Raw genomic sequence first — 20,724 nt, forward strand, 5'->3', positions numbered from 1 at the left:
CATGGCTAAATGGCAATTACAAGATCACCCTGAATAACTGCCCGCCCAATACCTTCAAGAGCATCCAAGTAAACAGGAAAACCAAAGGAGGTGGCGGACTGGCAATCACCCACAAGGAACACCTGGAAATTAAAGCGGAAGACTCATTAAACATCAACAAATGTGAATCCCTAATCATACGTCTATCAACAAATCCCAGAACAAACCTGAAATTCATACCGATATACAGACCACCAACGTACGATGCAGCCTTCATAGACAATACCAACATAGCCATCTAGCGTAACCAATTGATTATCCTCGGATACTTAAACATCTGGTTCGATGAAGAAACTGCAACCTCACAAAAATCTCTTCAAGCCAACTAAGAACAATGGAACTACATCAGCTGGTCAAAGGAGCAACCCACACGGCAGGACATACACTAGACGCAATCTTTGCCAATAGAAAACTACTTGCCACAGCACCACGATTCAAATCCTCTGGAGCGACACCTCATTATCCCCTTCGTAATCACACTGCCCTCCTCAATAATCAAGAAACAAGAAAAACTATCAATCATCATGAAAAGAAACTGGAGAACCATTAAAAACTCCAATTTAACGCAACAACACTTAACACAACGACTGGCGATCACCAAACCACAAACAACCATGGGCTAAGCTGACCTAGACACCAAAATAGATATACTTGAAAACTGGATCACCACAGCAATCGACGAGATTGCAAAAGAAAAACCTTTCAATCCATCACGCAAAAGAGCAACAGCAAAGAAAAAAAATAAATAAATAAAATAACGAAACCTAGAATTAGAAATGAAGATCAATAAATAAAGACTGCGGAGCAAAATTATAACTTCAACAACATACCCGTTCATACAAAAAGGAAATGCAAAAAGCAACAAGTAAATACTACAACAGAATCCTCAAAGCACCAAATACCCAAAAAGAATGGTTTAAAATCATAAACGAAATAAAAAAACACTTGGCTGCAACAACCTTCCAAAACCATCGAAGTAATTATGCAGTGACCTCACAGACCATTTCAAAAATAAAATCATGACCATCCAACAGACCATGCAACAACTACATTGAAGACAATGACCGATGCAAGAAACACCAGAACAAATTCCGAAACTTCGCGCACATATGGAACAAATTACTTACCTGTAACTTGTTCTCCAGCATGGGTCTGGCATGGATTCACATGCTCATGAATCTTCCCCGTCAGGCTGGTAATCCTTGGTAAAGAAAAATCTGTTTAATTTCTGAACTGTTTTTCTCCTAACAACCAATCACTGAGAACTTGGTCATACTGCCCCCAGCCAATGACTGCCCTCTCCCTAAGCCCCGCCTCTGGCAGCCATCTTCAGATTTGGTAGCACGTAAAGTGGCAGTATGACCAAGTGAAGAGCCGCAGAGGGGTAGGAGGGAGGGTTCGCATGTGAATCCATGCCAGAACCATGCTGGAGAACAACAGTTACAGGTAAGTAACTTGTTCCTTGTCTGGCATGGATTCACATGCTCATGAATAAGAATACATAGCAGTACACCCATGCACAACCACGGGAGGTGGCAAAAGGCTCAACATTAAGCATTACATAAACTCAACATTCGGCAACTCTTACCTCCCCACCAGGCCCACCTTCAGGCGAACAGGTCGCGCAGCACTGCTTGGCCGACTCTGGACTCCTCCCTGGAACCCCGGTCGACGCAGTAGAATCTCGTGAAGGTGTGCGTCGACCTCCACGTAGCAGCCCTGCAGATGTCCAGCAGGGGCACACCAGACAAGAACGCCGTAGTAGCAGTGATCGCTCTGGTTGAATGGGCTCTCGGACGGCCGAGCAACGGTCGGTTTGCCAACCGGTGACTGTGCATGATGCAGCCCGAGAGCCATCTGGAAATGGAAGCCTTCGAGAGAGCCTTCCCCTGGTTCACAGGTCCAAAGTTCACAAACAGCTGTGAGGTCTTCCGAAAACTAATTTGTTCGGTCCACGTAGAACTTAAGCGCTCTAGCAACATCCAGCGAGTGCAAAGTCCTCTCAGCCGGCGACAAAGGCTACGGGAAGAAAACTGGTAACACCAAGGGCTTGTTACGATGGAAGTCAGACAGCACCTTAGGCATGAAGGAGGGGTACGTCCTCAGTACCACCCTCGTATCATAAAAAGTTAAGTATGGGGGCTTGCAGGATAGGGCCTGAATCTCTCCCACACGTCATGCGGAGGTGATGGCCACCAGGAATGCTGTCTTCCACGACAGGAACTTCAAAGGAGCCGAATCTAAAGGCTTGAATGGAGGCCCCATGAGCCTGGTCAGCACCACGTTGAGCTCCCACGCCGGGGCTGGAGCTTTCACCGGCGGGAACGATTGGAACAGTCCTTTCAAAAATTCCTTCACCAGCCAATGAGACCACAAGGACTGCCATCCTGTAGTTCTGGTGTATCGGGAGATGGCTGCCAGATGTATCTTGATGGAGGCATGAGCTAGTCTAGCCTTGGCCAGCGACAGTACGTATGGTAGCACTTGAGGTGCCGTAATCCGTAGAGGGTTGATCTTCTGTGCACGGCACCAGACAGAGAACCTCTTCCACTTATGTCCGTAAGACTTAAGAGTTGAGGACGCCCTGGCCTTTGCAAGAACCTCTCTGCAGTCAGCCGGGATATCGTACCCTCCAAACTCTAGTGCTGCAGGAGCCAGGCCTGCAAGTTCAGCGACTCCGGGTCATGATGAAGGATGGCACCTCCTTCTCTGGGAAGAAGATCTGCGTCTGTCGGCAGCTTGACTGGTGGGGACGCTGACAAGTCCAGAAGGTCCGGGAACCAGATCTGCCTCAGCCACGCCGGGGCGATGAGGATCATCTTGCACCGGGACCTCTTGAGCTGGTTGATGAGCCGGAGCAGCAGCGGCAACGGAGGGAGCGCATATAGGAACAGGCTGTCCCAGGGGAACGAGAAGGCATCGCCAATGCTCCTCGGCTGGGGAAACCTGCACAGGCGCACAAGATGTATGCAAGAGGACATCATCCCGAGGAGGGACTTGATGGACCTCAGCCTGGCCACGTCCATGGCCAGCAGACGCTGCACCTTGCCCAGGATGGCCTCGTCCTTCCCTCAGACGGCGAGGCCAGAAATTGTGTCGAGCTTGGCTCCCAGAAACACTGCGACTTGCGAGGGGACCAGGTGGAATTTCGGGAAGATGGAGAACCCCAGGTCCGTGAGCAGCTGGACGGTTTTCGCTGTGTGTTCTACGGCGAGCTCCCTTGTCCCTGCACGGATGAGCCAATCATCCATGTAGGGGTAGACGTGGGTCCCCTGCAGGCGCAGCCGCGCCGCCACTTGTGCGAGGCACTTGGTGAAAACCCTGGGCGGCCACGTCAATCCGAACGGGAGGGCCTTGAACTGGTAGTGATGTACTTGGACCACGAACCTGAGAAACTTTCGGTGTCCTTTTAGAATGGGGATGTGGAAGTATGCATCCTCTAAATCCAACAACAACAGGAAATCGCCCTCCTCCAGCTGTCCCAGCACGTGCTGGAGGGTGACCTTCCAGAACTTCTGTGCCTTGATGTACTTTTTCAGTCGTCGCAGGTCCAGGATGGGCCGCCATCCTCCTGTCTTCTTTTTCACGAGGAAGTACCTCGAGTCTACTCCGGGGCCCCGGAGCCTCTTCAGGACAAGCTCGATGGCACCTTTGAGCATCGTCCTTACCTCCAGTAGTAGTTGAGAGATGTGGTTTTCCTTCCTGGCCACGGGAGGAATGCAGGGGCACTTTTTTAGAAACTCGAGGGCATGCCCCTGGGCCAGGGCGTCCAGCACCCAACGGTCGGTGGAGATGGACTCCCAAACGCTGACGAAATTCGCCAGCCGGCCTCCCACCGGGGTACTTCGGTGGGGGCCCGACGCCACAGTGGTTCAGTCTTGCTTGGAGGACGCTTTGCCGCCTTGGCCTCCCTGGCGACGAGGGGATCCACCAGACTTGCCTAGTCCCCTATAGGCTTCTTGCGACGAGGAGCGGGCCTCCTGGCGGTATGTAGAGGAGCCACCGCCGAATCCCTTGGAGGCACCTTGCTTGCCTCCAGAGTTCCGAAAGGACGGCCGTTGTTGCTAGAGAACTCCTAGGGCCCGGGCCATCTCCATGTCCGCCTTGATGGCTTGGAGGGACTCATCCACTGGTTCCCAAACAGGTTGTTCCCCGTCGAAGGGCATGTCCAACACCTTGGTTTGTACGTCCTGGCGGAAATCCGTCGCCTTAAGCCACCCTCGCCGTCTAAGGCAAACGCTGTTGCCTAGCTGGCGGAAACCAGTGTCGGCAATGTCCGTTGCCACCGTTATGGCATGATCTGACGCCACCTCACCTTCCTCCAAGATCTCCAGTGCCTCCGCCCTCTTGTCGTCCGGCAGGAAGTCCAACAGGGGAGCGATCCTGTAACACAATTCCCTGTCGTAGCGGGCCACGATCGCAAGGGAATTGGCCGCCTTAATTGTCGTTGCCGCCGACGAGATAACTAGTCGTCCCATCGCATCCAGCTTCTTTCCTTCGCCGTCCGGCAGGGGGAGTTGACGTTGAGGCCGATGCCCCCCACTTTCTTCTTGGCCGCCGCTGAGACCACTGAGTCAGAGGTCGGTTGTGCCCTAAGGCACAGGGGGGCCGCGTTGGGGACCCGGTACTTCTTCTCGTACCAATCCCTCTTAGCAGGCGTCGTAGACAGGTTCTTGAGAAGGGCGAGTCCCTCATCCCAGATGTCATCCAGCAGAGGCACGGCGAGGACCGTCTTCCTCTTGGCCTTGCGCCGTTGGTAAAGGAACCCCTCCTTCTCTTCGGGGAAGAGCTGGAAAAGCTTGGATGGAAAAGCTCTGATGCCCTGGCAATCATAGCGAGGAAGGACCCAATCTCATCGGGTGGGGAGGCCCGAGTCTGAGGCGATGGGAGATCCGTCCCGTCGTCATCCGTGCCAGTCGTGGCCGTGTCATCCCCAGGGACGGGGGCAAAGGTGGAGCAGGCCGAGAGGGCTGAAAAGGCGAGAATGGATGGGTCCGTCTCCTCTTGCTTGGGGGACTTCCCGACGGGCCTGGTTCTGGCTCCTCCGTCGGTGGTAGGGGCAATCTCGTCCTTACCACCGACATAAGGATTGTATTGCCAACAAAATGGCCGCCGAGTTGTCCTGCGGCTCCGGCAGAGATGGGCGCGACGTTTGACTTGGAACCTTGCCGGTGCTGCCGTCGCTCTCATCGTCCTCTTCGTCGGGATCCTTCCCGTGGGACCGGGCCTCCTCAACGCCCTCGTTGAGGCCCTCCAAGACTTCAACCAGCTCCTCCCCGGAGGCTGTGTCCGTATCCACGATGGCCACCGCGCCCCCCGCCCCCTTTTTCCACAGGGGTCTTCTCGATGGGCCTGAAAGAGGCTTCCCTCCGCGGTGGAAGGGAAACTTTGGGCCCCGATGTCGCCTCCACTGATGTAGCCTCCACAGGCTGCGTCAGGGCTGCCGCGACTCCCTCGATAGAGGCTTTAGCCGGGTGAGTCTAGGCCTTCATCATCTCATGTGGGCCTGTGGCCATCACCTGGGGGGGGAGGGTCACCGCCTCGCTCCCCCTCGGCTGGATCCTTCGAGCCCGACCGGGGCCTCTCCAGAAGCTTTGCCGGGTTCTCGGCTTTCCTCTTCCGAGCCAGAGCGTTGGCTCGTGGTTGATGGCACTGGAGAGGATGCGTCCTGCCTGGCAGCCGAGGAGCCCGACCGTTCGGCGCTCCCGGTGCCCGCGGACTCGCTGTGCTTTTCCTTCTGTTGGGCCCCCGTCGCCGGGGCGCCCTCACAGGACTTGAGACCTCTAGGACGACTCCTTCTCACCTGACGGGCTCTTTCCTTCCAGCCAGTTGGAGAGGCGAAGATGTCGATCCTTCATGGTCCGCTCCGACATGTTGCCGCAAAACACAGTCCTTCTCCACATGCGTTTTGTCCTCATGAAGGCAGTAGAGCCATTTCAAATGCTCGTCCTCCTTGTACACATTCTGTAGCTGGCATCCAGGACAAACCCTGAACAGCTTTCTGGGCGTCGAGCTTTCTTTCTCCTGGGCCATGTCCGGGTAGGCCTCAGAAACTTCTGGACTCCTCCAAGAAGCGTAACTCGATGAAAACTTCACCCTTGAGGGGCGTCGAAAAATCCAAAACGGGTCCCAGTTGATCGGATGGAGAAACTGTGGAGCTTGAGGCTCTGTTTAACCGAAAAATGAGAAAAACTCTTTGAAAAAAATGCGAAAACGCAGCAAAGCTCGAGAGCTAAAGCACGAGTACTCCCAACACTTGAACGTGCAGTAAAAATGTGAAGATGGCTGCCAGAGGCGGGGCTTAGGGAGAGGGCTGTCATTGGCTGGGGGCAATATGACCCAGAGACCAGTGATTGGTTACTACTAAGAAAGACAGATCAGAAACGAAACTGATTTTTTCTTTACTGAGGATTCCCAGCCTGACGGGGAATATTCATGAGCATGTGAATCCATGCCAGACCCCATGCTGGAGAACTGAAATTCCATTTTGCTCCTATTTCAGGGGAGCCTAATTTGTTCAGACACTTATTGGTTTGGTATTGAAGTGTGTGTGTGTAGAATATTAAGTTGCCTTCTTCTATTGAATGTTTTCTAAATGATTGTATAATAAATGAATAAGTGTTTTACCAAGAAACCTTGTGTATAAGGGTCTACTTGAACCACTGATTGTAAGACCTGTGTAACCTCTTGTACTGCTCACATTCCCTCTTGAGATAAGACTGGCTGCTCAGCTCGCTACCACAAAACTGTAGTACGGACTTCTACCAAAGGTTGGTTTTTGCTTACACCTGTAGTCCTAGTTGTATGTGGTGGTCCCAGAGGGTACTGCATGCAATTCTGCCTAACAGTCCAGATAAGGGTAGACGCAAATCCCCCGTAGTTGCAGCTGGGCTGCCACTGGGGCCAAGCACTTGAAGGCCCTTTAATCGGACGTCCTTTTGCACCACGAAAAGCAGGAACTTGCGGTGCTCTTTGTGAATGGGGATGTGGAAGCATGCATCCTCAAGTCCAACGAAGACTGGAAGTCCCCCCTCTTCCAGCTGTCCGAGCACGTGCTGAAGAGTAACCAAACCCGGAAATGTTGGGACTTGATATATTTCTTTAGTTGACGAAAGTAGAGAATGGGCATCCAGCCCCCGGTTTTCTTTCTGATGAGAAAGTACCTTGAGTACACTGCGGATCCCCGGAGCCTCTTCGGGATGAACTCTATTGCACCTTTCCTTAGCATGGTCCGCACCTCCAGCAACAGCTGAGGGACGTGGTTTTCTGTACCGGGCCACCAGTGGTATTCGGGGACACTTCCGTTGAAATTCCAGGGTGTGCCCGTGGGCGAGAGCGTCCAGCACCCAACTATCGGTGGACAAGATCTTCCACATGCTGACTAAGTTCGCCAGCCGGCCTCCCACCGGGATGCACGGGTGGGGGCCTGACTCCACAGCCAGTTCAATCCTGCTTGGATGTTGACAGGCCACCTTGGGGACCCTGGTGACGACATCCTCCTCCGAAGGCCTTGAAGCGGCCACAGTTAGTCTCCTGGGCCGAAGAGCGGTAGGGTTGGTGGTAAGAAGAGAAACACCTGCCAAACCCCTTGGAGGATCCTTGGGTCTTGTTGCCCGAGATCCGAAAGGATGGCTTCCGTTGCTGAAGAGTGCCCAAAGCACGCGCAGTCTGTGTCCGTCATTATGGCTTTTAGAGACTCATCCAGAGCCTTCCCAAACAAATTGTCCCAGTCGAAGGGCATGTCCAGCACCTTCGACTGAACATCTTGCCGAAAGTTGGTGGCCTTCAACCTGCCACAACGACTAAGGCAAACTCTGTTGCCCATCTGACGGAACCCTGCGTCGGCAATGTCCGCCGTGATGGCGTGGTTCAACGCCACCTCGCCTTCCTGCAGAATCTCCAGCGCCTCTGACCTCTTGTCATCGGGAAGGAAGTCCAGGATGGGAGCGATCTTGAACCACAACTCCCGGTCGTGACAAGCCGCGAGGGCGGCCTTGATGGTAGTCGCTGCAGAATAGATGACCCATCGTCCCATGGCATGTAACTTCTTCCCCTCGCTGTCTGGTAGAGTGGCAGCCGATGAGGCCGAACCACCCGAGGACTATTTCCTGGCCTTCGCGGACAACACAGAATCCAGAGAAGGCTGGGCCCGTAAGCACTTGGGCACCCTGTACTACTTCTTGAGGAGATGCCTCTTCGCCGGAGTCGTGGAAGGGTTCTTCATGAGCGCCAAACCCTCGTCTCAAATGTCATCCAGGAGTGGGGCCGTGAGGACGGTCTTCCTCTTCGCCTCTGCACTGATATGAATTTCCTCCATCTCCTCCGGAGCGAGCTGAAAAAGTTTGGACGCTTTGGAGATCGAGTGGAATGAGCTAATCTTGTCCAGCGGCAAAGATCTGGACGGCAGTGACAGAAGGGCCCCTAAACCGCAGTTTTCATCCGCCTCATCCCTTGGGGGGAGAAAGTAGGGGGGCAACGGTGGCAAGGAGGTGGAGGGTGTACCCTCTTCTTGGGCGAGGGTTCCCCGGTGAGGGTGCCGGCCGTCGCAATAGGCATCCTCGTCTGGATCTCGGATACCAGTGTATGCAGTGGCGAAAGGATGTCCACTGAGGTCTCTAGGAGGTAGCTGAGGTGCAGGCGAAATAGGCAGCTGGGGCACCGGCTGGGAGCCCAGGCCATCATCTCCTTGCTGCTCTTCCTCGGAGGTGTCGTCACCTTTGTCGTCGCGATCGTCGTAGGGTCTGCTTCCTACGTTTCCCTCCTCCTGGATGGTTTGCAGACCGGTTAGCTCCTCCTCAGAGGAGGTACCTGTACCCTGGAGGGCCACCCCCCCTTTGTTTCCAGCGGTGAAGGTCTCAGGGAGACGACTGGCATCCTCTTCTCCACAGTCTTCTCTATGGGCAAGAACGCAGCCTCCCTCCTGGGAGGAAGGGACACCCTGGCCTTAGGGGCCATGTCCTGCGGGGTCGCCTCGGCGGCCTTCGCCAGAGACGCCGCCACCCCCTTGATGGAAGGCTGGGCCTTCGCTGGGTGCACCTTGGCCTTCACGGTCAGGGCCGGTGCCATGTCCTGCTTGGCCTTCTCCTTGGGGGGGAGGGTTCGAGCCCCGTTCCCCCTTGTACTTCTCTGGTAGGACAAACTTAGGCCTCTCCTTGAGTTTGCCCGGATGGTCCGACTTCCTCTTGGCCGAAGATCCTGAGCAGAGGATGGAGATGCTGAACGCGCCCTGGCTGCCGAGGAGCCCGTCACAACGGCGCTCCCGGTGACAGCAGACTCGCAGTACTTAGCCTTCTGTTGGACCCCCGTGGAAGGGGCGCCTCAAAGGCTTATAAGCCCGCTCAGCCTTCTTGGAACTGGGGGAGGCATGCTGCTGGGACAAACCCAGAGCAGAGGCCTTGGCCTGTAGCCACTCGTTCAGCCACCTGTGCCGATCCTTCATCGTGCGAGGGGCCATCTCCTGGCAAAACGCACAATCTTCATGCTCGTGCGCCGGGTACAGGCAGTAAACGCAACCCAGGCAAAACAGAAATAATGATCATCACAAAAAACGGAGAAAACCACCTCTACATCCCATGGCCAACTAAACTTGGTGAAAACCCAGCCACATAATTGACTGCAAAAAACCTGGGAGTCCTGATGGGCAACAAACTCACTCTAGAGCCACAAGTAAACACTCTAATAAAGAAATGCTTCTTTCTCCTGCGATCGGTCAAAAGATCCTACCATTCCACTCATTCACCAATAAAACTACCGTCATCGCCCTTATTATGTCCAGACTAGACTACACCAACAGCCATAACTAGGCATGCCTGAAAAGACACCTAAATAAACTCCAACGCATACAAAATGCAACGGCCAGACTGCTCCGAAAACTACCTCGAAGAGAACACATCACACCAGCGTTGAAAACGCTACACTGGCTACCCCATCAAACAGCAGATTAAGTTCAAATCAATGTGCATAACCCACAGAGCAAACCACGACCAAGGTGCAGATCGGAAGGGAGAGCAAGGAATGACCCAGCAATAGCACCTGGCACCCCTCAAAAACAGAGGCAGCAATGGACCACTGACAGTAAATAGATAGGAAGGAGCGGGGAATGATAATATAACACCACTATCGAACTAGGGGATAATGCTTGCTGATCCTGAGGTACTAAGCCCAATTAATCTGCTCAAAACTAGCCACGGCATCACCCCAGAAAATAGACAATCAGTAAACCAAGAGAGAATATACCAACCCAGTAGGACATCCAGAAACATAAAACTAAACTACAAGGATTATGAGACGTACAACCCACTAACCAAAGCCTCAAATTTCTGCATACTTCATTCACACAAACCCACAGAACCACCGCTCTCACAGCAAACCGCACAGACTTCACCACACCGCAACAACAATCAACATAGATCGCAACAGCACGCAAGGACTCTCTTCGATCCTATATGCACACACAAGCTCAGCGCATGGTGAAAACCGAACAGAAGCTGCCAACAGTACACCACCTCTCACTTTCCTATGCCCTCCTCACCCAATAACTCACCCCGACCTTTTGTTTACAGATCCCCATGACCGCCTGGAGACCAACTCCGTTGGTGATGGTGTGCTATATAAATACCATTAAAATGCAAATGTCTTTCCCAATTGAAAATGCACAAGCCAAGTAAGCAGTTGCCTTAAAATTAAACCGATTTAACTATAATGTTGCCAAGTTCAAAACGTGTGCACTTTTTAAACCCACCAATATCAAAACAAATTCTGTGTAGCAAAATACCAATATAAGCCATTTAACAAATTCATCAAGCGACCGTTATGTGGTCCAATGGTTAAGTGACGGATTCGAATACTCACGGCCTGGGTTTAAAGCTCGGTGGCGGCACTGTTGTGCCAATTTGATTTGTTAATGCCAAATAAATACCAATAGGGAACGGCTTCGACCCCCCGAAAAAAGTCGGCAGACGCAGCTGACCCTTGTGTACGCTCGGCTTGTGCCTTTGGTTAAGTAAACTTGACTAAAATACCACATCTTTGTGTAGCAGTTAGTTTTAAAGGTACACTGTGCATAGCCAAAATACCTAATAGCACAGGAGGAGGCCTCTCACCAAAACAGCTACTGAGGATACTTTGCATTTCTGAACCAGAAAACTACATTGGCAGCATAGTTTGGGTATCTTGTGCTACAGCGTACCTTCATAGGCTGGGCTAAGAACCCAGTGGGCTGGGTGAGGTCATTCGTAGGTAAGAACCCAGGGACATTGCGTGCAAATTCTTCATAAACAGCCAGCTGTTTCGGATCCACACCGCCAACCTATTAATGAAGGAAAGAAGAAATGTTACTTCATAGTATTAGTTCCTGAATTCGGCACTTCAGACCACTATAGTTCACAACATAGAACTGGACGAAAACTCCTTGCGTAGGGCGAGCCTGGTTAGGACTGCTTTTCTAAAGCCCACCCTAAGGACTATTCTAGTTGGGAATACGGAGATCCACCTTCTAGTATAAGTCTGTACCACTCAAGTAATGGTATTGTAGCAGAGCAGCCAGGCTCATTTTAGGAGGGAGAGGGGGGCTGTATGAGGTACAAAGAACTTGTAGAATACATATGGTCCAAAGAAACACAAGGTAAGTAAAAATAATGGTTTATTGTATATGGGATACATTACTCACCGTGATGTTATTTCTGATGCTTGTATCTGCTTAGATTAATATGTTTTGCATAGGCCGACATCTAGGGGAAGTTGCAGAGTATTGAACAAAGTTCGAAAAGGGACGTCGACAGGGCGTTACTAATACTATCCCTAGTGTGATGTACCCGTGTACCCATGATCCCTCACACCTTGATGTACCTCCGATTATTTGTTTTTGACAAGAGGGTGTGTAAGTTGTAAGCGTGAAGTGTAAGTAGGGACCATGAGGTATGAAAGATCTAAGTTATTTTTCTTTTTTCCAGGCACCTTCTACTCCAAGAGGGGAGGAAGGGCAGGCACATATGAATCTAAGCAGATACAAGCATCTGAAATAAGATTACAGTGAGTAATGTACATCTTCAGAGGCTTGTGGATCTGCTTAGAATCACATGCTTTGCATAGATCAGCGAGCAGTACTAGCAGAACGAGGTGGTTATTAGAAGGTAGGGCTGCAAAGAGATGTTTCAGCAGTGCTTGTCCCACCTGTATGACCACTAGAATGTGTGTGTCCAGACAGTAATTTTGGGTGAAGGTGTGTACTGAACTGCAAATTGCATCTAAAGGCACGTTTTCTATAAAGGCCAAGTCTGCCCCAGTGCCTCGAGTTTCTCCCAGTGGTCGACTGGGAACCAAAAAGTCTGTAGCTGCTGCCGACCTCCAAACCGCCTCCGCAGGAGTCCTCCAGACGTCCCCCCATCTACCCCAGGATGGAGGCTCAGGAACCCAGGGTCTGCATCGCTGCAACAGGACAGAATCCAGCTGGACCATTCTTCGTCAAACCAGAGGTACTGTTTACCTCAGCGTCTTTGACCTGTGCTTTTCTCAGTTGAGACTTGCAGTGGCTTACCCTTAGAGTTGATTAGAACTATTCTTTACACAGGCTTAACAGCTTGTGACCCTACAAGTGATTTTTCTACAAACTCTCCAACTTTGCGCAACACTTTATCTAAGTGGTACCTCAGCTCCATAGACTGTGCTCCAAGTGGCTTTGGCTCTCCTGGCTCCATGACTTCTAGCCCATTGACTTTGATATTGTTTGTCTCTCACAGGTGGTAACTTATTTTAGACTATTACTGCTGGCAAAGGCTTGTCTAGTTTCATTTGACAATTTAGTTGTACCCGGAATACTGAGAACCTGTTTAACCTTTTTCCTTCCTTAAAGCTTTCCTTTCTACAACCTCAATCTGCAAAGTAGAACTAGGGATATATAAATGTAATTAATGTCCTTGTGAATGAAGTCACCTCAGGGTGTAGGAAGTGTGTAAGAAGCATATCCAAAGAGTATCCACTAACTTGTTTGTTTCTGAAAAGTTTTTTGAAGTATATTTACAGTGTTACACACGGAACAAGTTACTTGTAACTATTGTTGTCCAGCATAGGTCTGGCATGGATTCACATGCTCAAGAATATTCCCCACCATTAGGCAGGGAATACTCGGCAAAAGAAAAAACACTTTCACTTATAAACTGTCTTTCTCCTATAAACCAATCACTGAGCTCTGCGTCATACTGCCAACAGTCAATGACTGCCCTCTCCTTAAGCCCCTCCTCTGGCAGCTATCTTCAGATTTGGTGGCACGTAAAGTGGCAGTATGACCAAGAAGAGCCGAGAGGGGCAGGAGGGAGGGTTCGCATGTGAATCCATGCCAGACCCATGCTGGAGAACAACAGTTATTGGTAAGTAACTAGTTCCATCTCCAGCACGGGGTCTGGCATGGATTCACTTGCTCATGAATAAATACATATATACAGAAAACACGGGAGGTGGCAAGGCTCAACAGAAACAATAACTTACCTCCTCACCAGGCTCACATTCAAGCAAACAGGTTGCGCAGCACTGCTTGGGCGACCAGACCCTGGACACTCCCGTTCACGCAGTAGAATCTCCTGAAGGTGTGTGTGTGGACCTCCACGTAGCAGTCCTGTAGATGTCCAGCAGCGGCACACCAGACCGGAACGCAATCGTCGCAGCGATCACTCTGGTGGAGTGGGCTCTCGGACGGACGGGCAGCAGTCGGTTTGGCAACCGGTGACGATACATGATACAGCCGTAGAACCACCTGGAAATGGAAGCCTTGGACAAAGCTTTTCCATGGTTCATAGGACCAAATTTCACAAACAGTTGAGACAACTTCTAGAAGGGAATAGTTTCTTACCTGTAACTCCATTTCTCCAGCATTGGTATCTTTCAGGGATTCACATGCTTAGAATATTCCCCGTCGTCAGGCTGGGAATCCCCGGTACATTATATAGACCTTTTCCCGTAGGAAAACTTTTTCGACGCTTATGCGTCCTATCCACCTCGTTTTGTATCATGCGTGCCCGCGCCGTCAGGGCGTCATGATATAAATACAGACCCCGCCCCCGCGCTCCCTCAGATTTCGGCCGCCAAAGTAGTGGGGGAACCGGTTTGCATGTTCAGGGGAGGCAGGTGGGCGCATGTGAATCCATGAAAGATACCAATGCTGGAGAAATGGAGTTACAGGTAAGAAACTATTCCCGTCTCCAGCATTGGATCTTTCATGGATTCACATGCTTAGAATAGATTACAGAGCAGTACCACCCCCAAAGAGGAGGCGTGCATGCAAACCCATATACTTTGTTCGCAGAGCCCGTTCCCTATGATCATGTATACATCAGTAATAGTTAACACAGGAAAACGAACCACATACAGTCACAAATTCCATAGGATGCAACCCCTCAGCCGGGGCTTACCTTACTGGAATAGGTGTCGAAGCACCGCCTGCCCCATCCGGGTATCTTCGGCATGTTGCTGAGACAGGCAGTAATGGCGGGTAAAGGTGTGTGTAGCCGCCCAGGTAGCTGCCATGCAAATGTCCCCCAGAGGGACTCCGGCCCACACTGCCGTCGACGATGCCGCTGCTCTAGTTGAGTGAGCTCTTGGCCGTCGTAGAAGAGGTTTCCCTGCCCTAGAATGGCAGTACGAAATGGTAGATGACACCCATCTTGACAGTCCTTGTTTCGAAATGGCTTTTCCTTTAGCACCCAAACCATAGGCCACGAACAGCTGTCTTGTTTCTCTGAACGGTTGCGTACGATGGAGATAAAACTTAAGGGCCCTTTTTACATCCAATGTGTGTAGCATGCGCTCCGCTCCAGAGCATGGCTCCGGAAAAAACGTAGGCAACACAATAGAGGAGTGTTTATGGAACACCGAAGGAGCTTTTGGTATAAACTGCGGGTTAGTGGCTAGGACTACCTTGTTCTTGAAAAATCGTAAGTATGGCGGGTCTACCATTAGAGCCTGAACTTCTGAAATACGTCGTGCTGAAGTGATGGCCACTAGGAAGGCCAATTTCCACGACAGAAACTTTAGAGACGATGATGACATTGGCTCAAAAGGAGGCTTCATAAGAGATGTTAAGACCAGATTGAGGCTCCACTCCGGCGGAAATTTCTTCTCTGGCGGGAAACTCCGAAAGAGGCCTTTAAGGAAGTGTTTAATCAGGCAGTCGCTGAACAAAGGTGCCGAGTGCCGTCGACGAGTAAACCTGGAAATGGCTGCTAGGTGTACTTTTATTGAAGATACCGACAGGCCCTTTTGGGCTAAGAGCAGCAAGTATGGAAGGAGCTATTCTGGCTTAATCGATTGCGGGGCCAAGCCTGGTTGATCCTCACACCATTGACAGAAACTTTTCCATTTGTACGCGTATGAGGCGTTTGTGGAAGGTGCTCTTGCCGCTTGCAGGATATGCCGACAGTCCTCCGGAATCGTTAGCCGACCAAATTCGGCGAAGTCAGGAGCCAGGCCGTCAACTGGAGGCTGTCCGGGTCGTGATGCCAAACAACACCGTCCTGTCGAGACAGAAGGTCGGGGGTCTTCTTGAATCTCATTGGTTCCGCCGCCGCTAAGTGTAGCAGGTCTGAAAACCACACCTGTCTGGGCCAGTATGGGGCCACCAGAATTACACGACATGGGTACCGGAGGATCCATTGCAATGTCCTCCGGACCAGGGGAAATGGAGGGAATGCGTACATGAAATTGTTCGTCCATGGGAAGGAGAACGCATCCTCCAGAGAGCCCTTCTGAGGCCATCTGCTTGCGTACTGATGGCATTTTTTGTTGTTCTTCGTTGCAAACAGGTCTATGGGCGGGTGTCCCCATTTCTTGAATACTTGTTGTAGTTGCTGGTCGTTCAGTACCCACTCGTGAACTTCGTTCATTTCTCTGCTGAGGGCATCTGCTTCCACGTTTCTCACGCCTGGTAGGTGGAACGCTAAGATTTTCATGTTGTGTTGAATGGCCCAATGGCAGATTTTCTGTGCCTCCGTCGATAGGGATCTGGAACGTGTCCCTCCTTGTTTTCTCAAGTAGAACATCGTAGTGGTGTTGTCCGTCATGACACGCACCACCGAGTCCCTCAGTTGCGGAAGAAAAGATTTTAGAGCCCATCGCACTGCTCTTAGTTCTAGCAGGTTGATATGCAGGGAGGACTCCTGCAAGGACCACCGGCCTTGTACCTGTAACATATCCAGATGAGCTCCCCATCCGCTCAGCGATGCATCCGTCACCACCGTCTTTTGAAACTCTGGTTCCAGAAGAGGCATCCCTTTCGTTAGATGAGTAGACACTCTCCACCAGCCGAGTGCTTGAACTAGTTGTTCGTCGACGACCAGTCTGTCGGACCAGCGACCTCGGCTCTGCGCCCAACGGTCCGCTAGAAATTCCTGGCAAGGCCTCATAAACAGACGGCAGTTGTTTATTAGCGGAATGCAGGACGACATGGTCCCTAGCAGGGACATGTACTTGCGCACTGAGACCTTGGTACCGCCTCTCCATTCCGAAGCCTTGTTTTGAAGTTTCTGAATTCTTTCGCTGGATGGTCTCACCAGGCTTGTGTGTGTATGAAACTCCGCTCCTAGGAAGACCAAGGTCCTCGAAGGCTCTACGGAGGACTTGTTGAAGTTGATTGCGAAGCCCAGTTCCTGTAAGAGGGACATTGTGGCTCGTAGACTGTCTCGTGTTTGTTCCTTGGATGAACCTCTGACCAGCCAGTCGTCTAGATATGGATAGACATGATGACCGTCCTTCCTTAAATGGGCCGCTATAGGGGCCAAGCACTTGGTGAACGTCCTGGGGGAGGACTTGAGCCCGAAAGGGAGGACCTTGAACTGAAAATGCTTTTTCCCGACGACGAATCTTAAATATCTCCTGTGTCGTGGGCGTATTGGAATGTGAAAATAGGCATCTTGAAGGTCTAGTGATGATAGATAATCCATGGGTTGCACCGACCTGATAACCTCTTGGAGCTTTAGCATTTTGAATTTTAGGCTCTTTAGCCACTTGTTGAGTACCCTCAGGTCGAGAATGGGCCTCCATTTGCCGTTTGGCTTTTTTTACAACAAAGAACCTGGAATAAACTCCTTGTCCTTCCTGTGCTACAGGAACTCTCTCTACCGCCCCTTTTTGCAACATAAGCGCCGCCTCTTGTCGTAGGACTCGGAGGTGGGGCTGTGTCGAGAATAAAGGAGGAAGACGCGGAGGCTTGTCTTTGAATTGCAGCGCATGACCCATGCGAATCGTGTCTAGGACCCATCGATCTGTGGTGATGCATTTCCATCGGTCGAAGTGATGAGACTCGACCCCCCAGGACGTTCCGAAGGCCGTCATTGGTTGTTGGTTTGCTTGGTCTTCGTCGACGACTGACCTGAGCCTCGTCGTCTGGAGGCTTGATAATCCCTGCTTCTACGAGCCGACTGGGACGCTCGTCTGAACCCTTGTGAAGAGTAAGAGGGCCTGTTGAATCCACGGTCCCTCGAGGCTCCAAAGCGGGAGTTTCCAGAAGCACCCCTGAACGGGCGAAAAGAACGAAAATTTCTACCCGTTTGCAGGGCGCCGAGGGACCTAGCAGTATCCGTGTCTTCTTTCATCCCTTTCAGCGCTTCATCAACCTTTTCGCCAATCAGGTGTCCCCTTCGCATGGCATGTCAAGGACTTTGTACTGTACTTCAGGACGGAAAGTAGTACATTTGAGCCACGCTTGCCGACGAAACACTACTCCATGGTTGATTTGTTTGAACCCAGATTCTGCTAGGTCAACTGCGATATTGATAGCGTGGTTCGAGGCCTCTTCGCCATCCTGCACCAGTAACATAGCTGCTTTCCGGTGTTCGTCTGGCAGGTGTTCTAGGATAGGGGCTAATTTGTGCCACATTTCCCTATCATATCGTGACACGATTGCTAAGGAATTGGCTGCTCTTACTGTCGTCGCTCCGACCGAGAGCACCTTCTTTCCAAAGGCGTCCTGTCTCCTAGCCTCGCTTTCAGGTGGCGTTGAACATTTTTGCTGGACCCTGGCCTTCCTAGCCGCTGCCGCCGACACCACCGAGTCAGACAGAGGCTGTGATGTTAGACATTTTGGAGTGGACTCCGGAGCTTTAAACTTTTTCTCGATCCGTCCCTTTATGGCCGGCTCCGAGAACGGATGGTGCATCGTTTTGAGACATTCTTGCCACACGTGGTCCAGGATTGGGATGGCAAAAAACGATTTTCTCCTTTGACCCATATGGTCAAAAAGGAAAGTCTTTCTTCTGCTCTTCCGGAATCAAGCCGAATTCGGAACAAGCTTTCCCCATCATTGCATGGAAGGCTCCCACATCATCCGGGGGAGATGGCTGTGACTGGCTCCTCGTAGACTCTACCTCTACATCCGAATTCCATGTCGGGTCCCTCAAAGGTGACAGGGAGATGTCTGACCCTGAGTCACCCAGTACAGAATCGGACTCCGACAACTCACCCTCCTCCTGCGCTCGAGGACGATCTTTTACTGCCTGGGGAGCCGATGGGTGTTTCGTCGTCGATCGAGCCGTGCAAGTTTGCTCGTCGACGGAAGGTACAGACAGAAGTGACGATGACGTCCCGGGCTGAGGGAACTGCGTATCCAGCCGCTGCAGGAGCTTCTGAAGAGTATTAAGCACATCCAGAGACAAAACCGTCTGGGGGTCAATAACGTGGACGATATCGGTACCACACCCCCCTTTGCACTCGTCGTAGTCGACGTGGAAGGCCATAAGCCTAAATCCGATGGTTGCAGAACCAGATCATCACCTCCTTCCGCCGAGCCAGCCGTGTCTGGCTGCAGTAAGACCTCCGGGGGGATCGGGTCATAGACCTCGGGCAGCCAAGCCATGGACTGAGTCTCCGTCGACGGGGGAATCCCCACCGCTGCTGCTTGAACGGTAATAGGCATCGTCAATGACACCGAGGTCGACGAGCAAATCGTCGTCGAGCCCTTAGACTTCGTCGTCGATTTGGATGCCGACTTCCCGGCTGAGGCTTCCAGACTCATGGAAGACCTGGGACGGTCCCCTGAGGAGGATTTCGACAGCGCTAGCCTCTCCGTCTTAGATGATGAGGAGGAGGAGGACTTTTTATGTGATGAGGAGGAACCATCCTGTTTCCTCTTATGCTTGTCCTCAGAGCGCATTTCAGCTGGCCGTACCTTCTTCGATGGAGGTTCCGACCTACCCCTGGAGGCCGTGGAGCCAACTTCCGAAGCCGGGTAGGCCCCTGCTCCATCATTAAGCCAGTCGACCAGCCTTCTTTTTCGGTCCTTAAGGGTTTTTTGGGAGAAACCCTGGCAAATTTCACATGTATCCGCCGAGTGGTGCGAGTGGAGACAGTAGATACAGTCCATGTGGCCATCACCTTCATAAACCTTTTTGAGGCCACAGGTTGCACACGGGCGAAATAACGCTTTTCCAGACATAATTCGCCAGAATTTGAACTTCGCCGAAGCGAAACAGACAAAAACAACCTAGTTTTCACTAGTAGTAAAACGCGAGGATCCCACTACTTTGAAAGACGGTTGAAATCTGAGGGAGCGCGGGGGCGGGGTCTGTATTTATATCATGACGCCCTGACGGCGCGGGCACGCATGATACAAAACGAGGTGGATAGGACACATAAGCGTCGAAAAAGTTTTCCTACGGGAAAAGGTCTATATAATGTACCGGGGATTCCCAGCCTGACGACGGGGAATATTCTAAGCATGTGAATCCATGAAAGATCCAATGCTGGAGAAACTCGGTTCCATGTGATAACCCTGCAAAAATGTTGCCACACACGAATAATAGAACAGTTTTTTGTTTGCGGCGATACCACCATATGGAACCTTCAGGGGAAAACCCCCGCTCCCATTTACCCCATATATTGTCACCATAAATAATGTTGCCTATGCCGTTTCCCGGTGACTATATGTATGGGGCATTATTTATGGGGATATTACCTGATACCGGAAATTGTGCATGCCGCATAGAACTTCAGAGCATGCGCCACATCCAGCGAGTGCAAAGTCCTTACAGCTTGTGACGAAGGCGTTGGAATAACACAGGCAACACCAAAGGTTCGTTGGGATGGAATTCCAACTGGAACTTTGGCATTAATGAGGGGGGCGTCCGCAGCACCACCCTCATCTCGTGGAAAGTCAGATGAGGCCGCTTAGAGGACAGGGCCTGGATCTCACCTACCCTCCTGGCAGAAGTGATCACCACCATAAAAGAGGTCTTTCACAAAAGGAACGAGAGGAGCTTGATGCATGGGCTCGAAGGCTCCCCCCGCCCCCCATGAGTCTTGTCCATAGCACATTGAGCTCCCACGCCGGGGGAGGCGCCTTCGCCGGCGGGAACGAGCAAAACAGTCCTTTGAGGAACTCCTTGACTTGACGGTGTGACCAAAGCAAAGACTGTTCCTGAGACCTGGTGTAGTGGGAGATAGCCGCCAGATGCACCCTGGTGGAGATGTGCGCCAGCCCCGCCTTAGCCAACGACAACAAATACAGAAGGATCTGAGGGGCCATGACCCTCAGAAAGTTAATCTTCAGCGACCGACACCAAGTCGCAAGATGGTTCCACTTGACGATGCTCTGACCGGACAAGGACCTCCCTGAACTCCGCTGGAAGCTCGTACCCACTGAACTCTAAGGCTGCAGGAGCCAGTCCTTCAGGTGCAGCGACCCTGGGTCGTGGTGCAGGATTG

At 51.6% G+C, this 20,724-nt stretch overlaps 1 protein-coding gene across 7 annotated transcripts in view; it reads right to left on the bottom strand.

The window, feature by feature from the left end:
• CNOT1 (CCR4-NOT transcription complex subunit 1) overlaps window positions 1-20,724 on the bottom strand; it is a 2,171,110-nt gene that overhangs the window by 691,161 nt on the left and 1,459,225 nt on the right. For all 7 annotated transcript variants that reach the window (XM_069654650.1, XM_069654658.1, XM_069654642.1 and 4 more), the window contains one exon: window positions 11,228-11,347. In XM_069654650.1, the coding sequence (XP_069510751.1) occupies window positions 11,228-11,347 (120 nt within the window). The remainder of the gene's footprint in view (window positions 1-11,227; window positions 11,348-20,724) is intronic.

This window comes from Ambystoma mexicanum, chromosome 1p (genome assembly GCF_040938575.1).
Source record: "Ambystoma mexicanum isolate Mex_15411 chromosome 1p, UKY_AmexF1_1, whole genome shotgun sequence".
Classification (NCBI taxonomy): Eukaryota; Metazoa; Chordata; class Amphibia; order Caudata; family Ambystomatidae; genus Ambystoma; species Ambystoma mexicanum.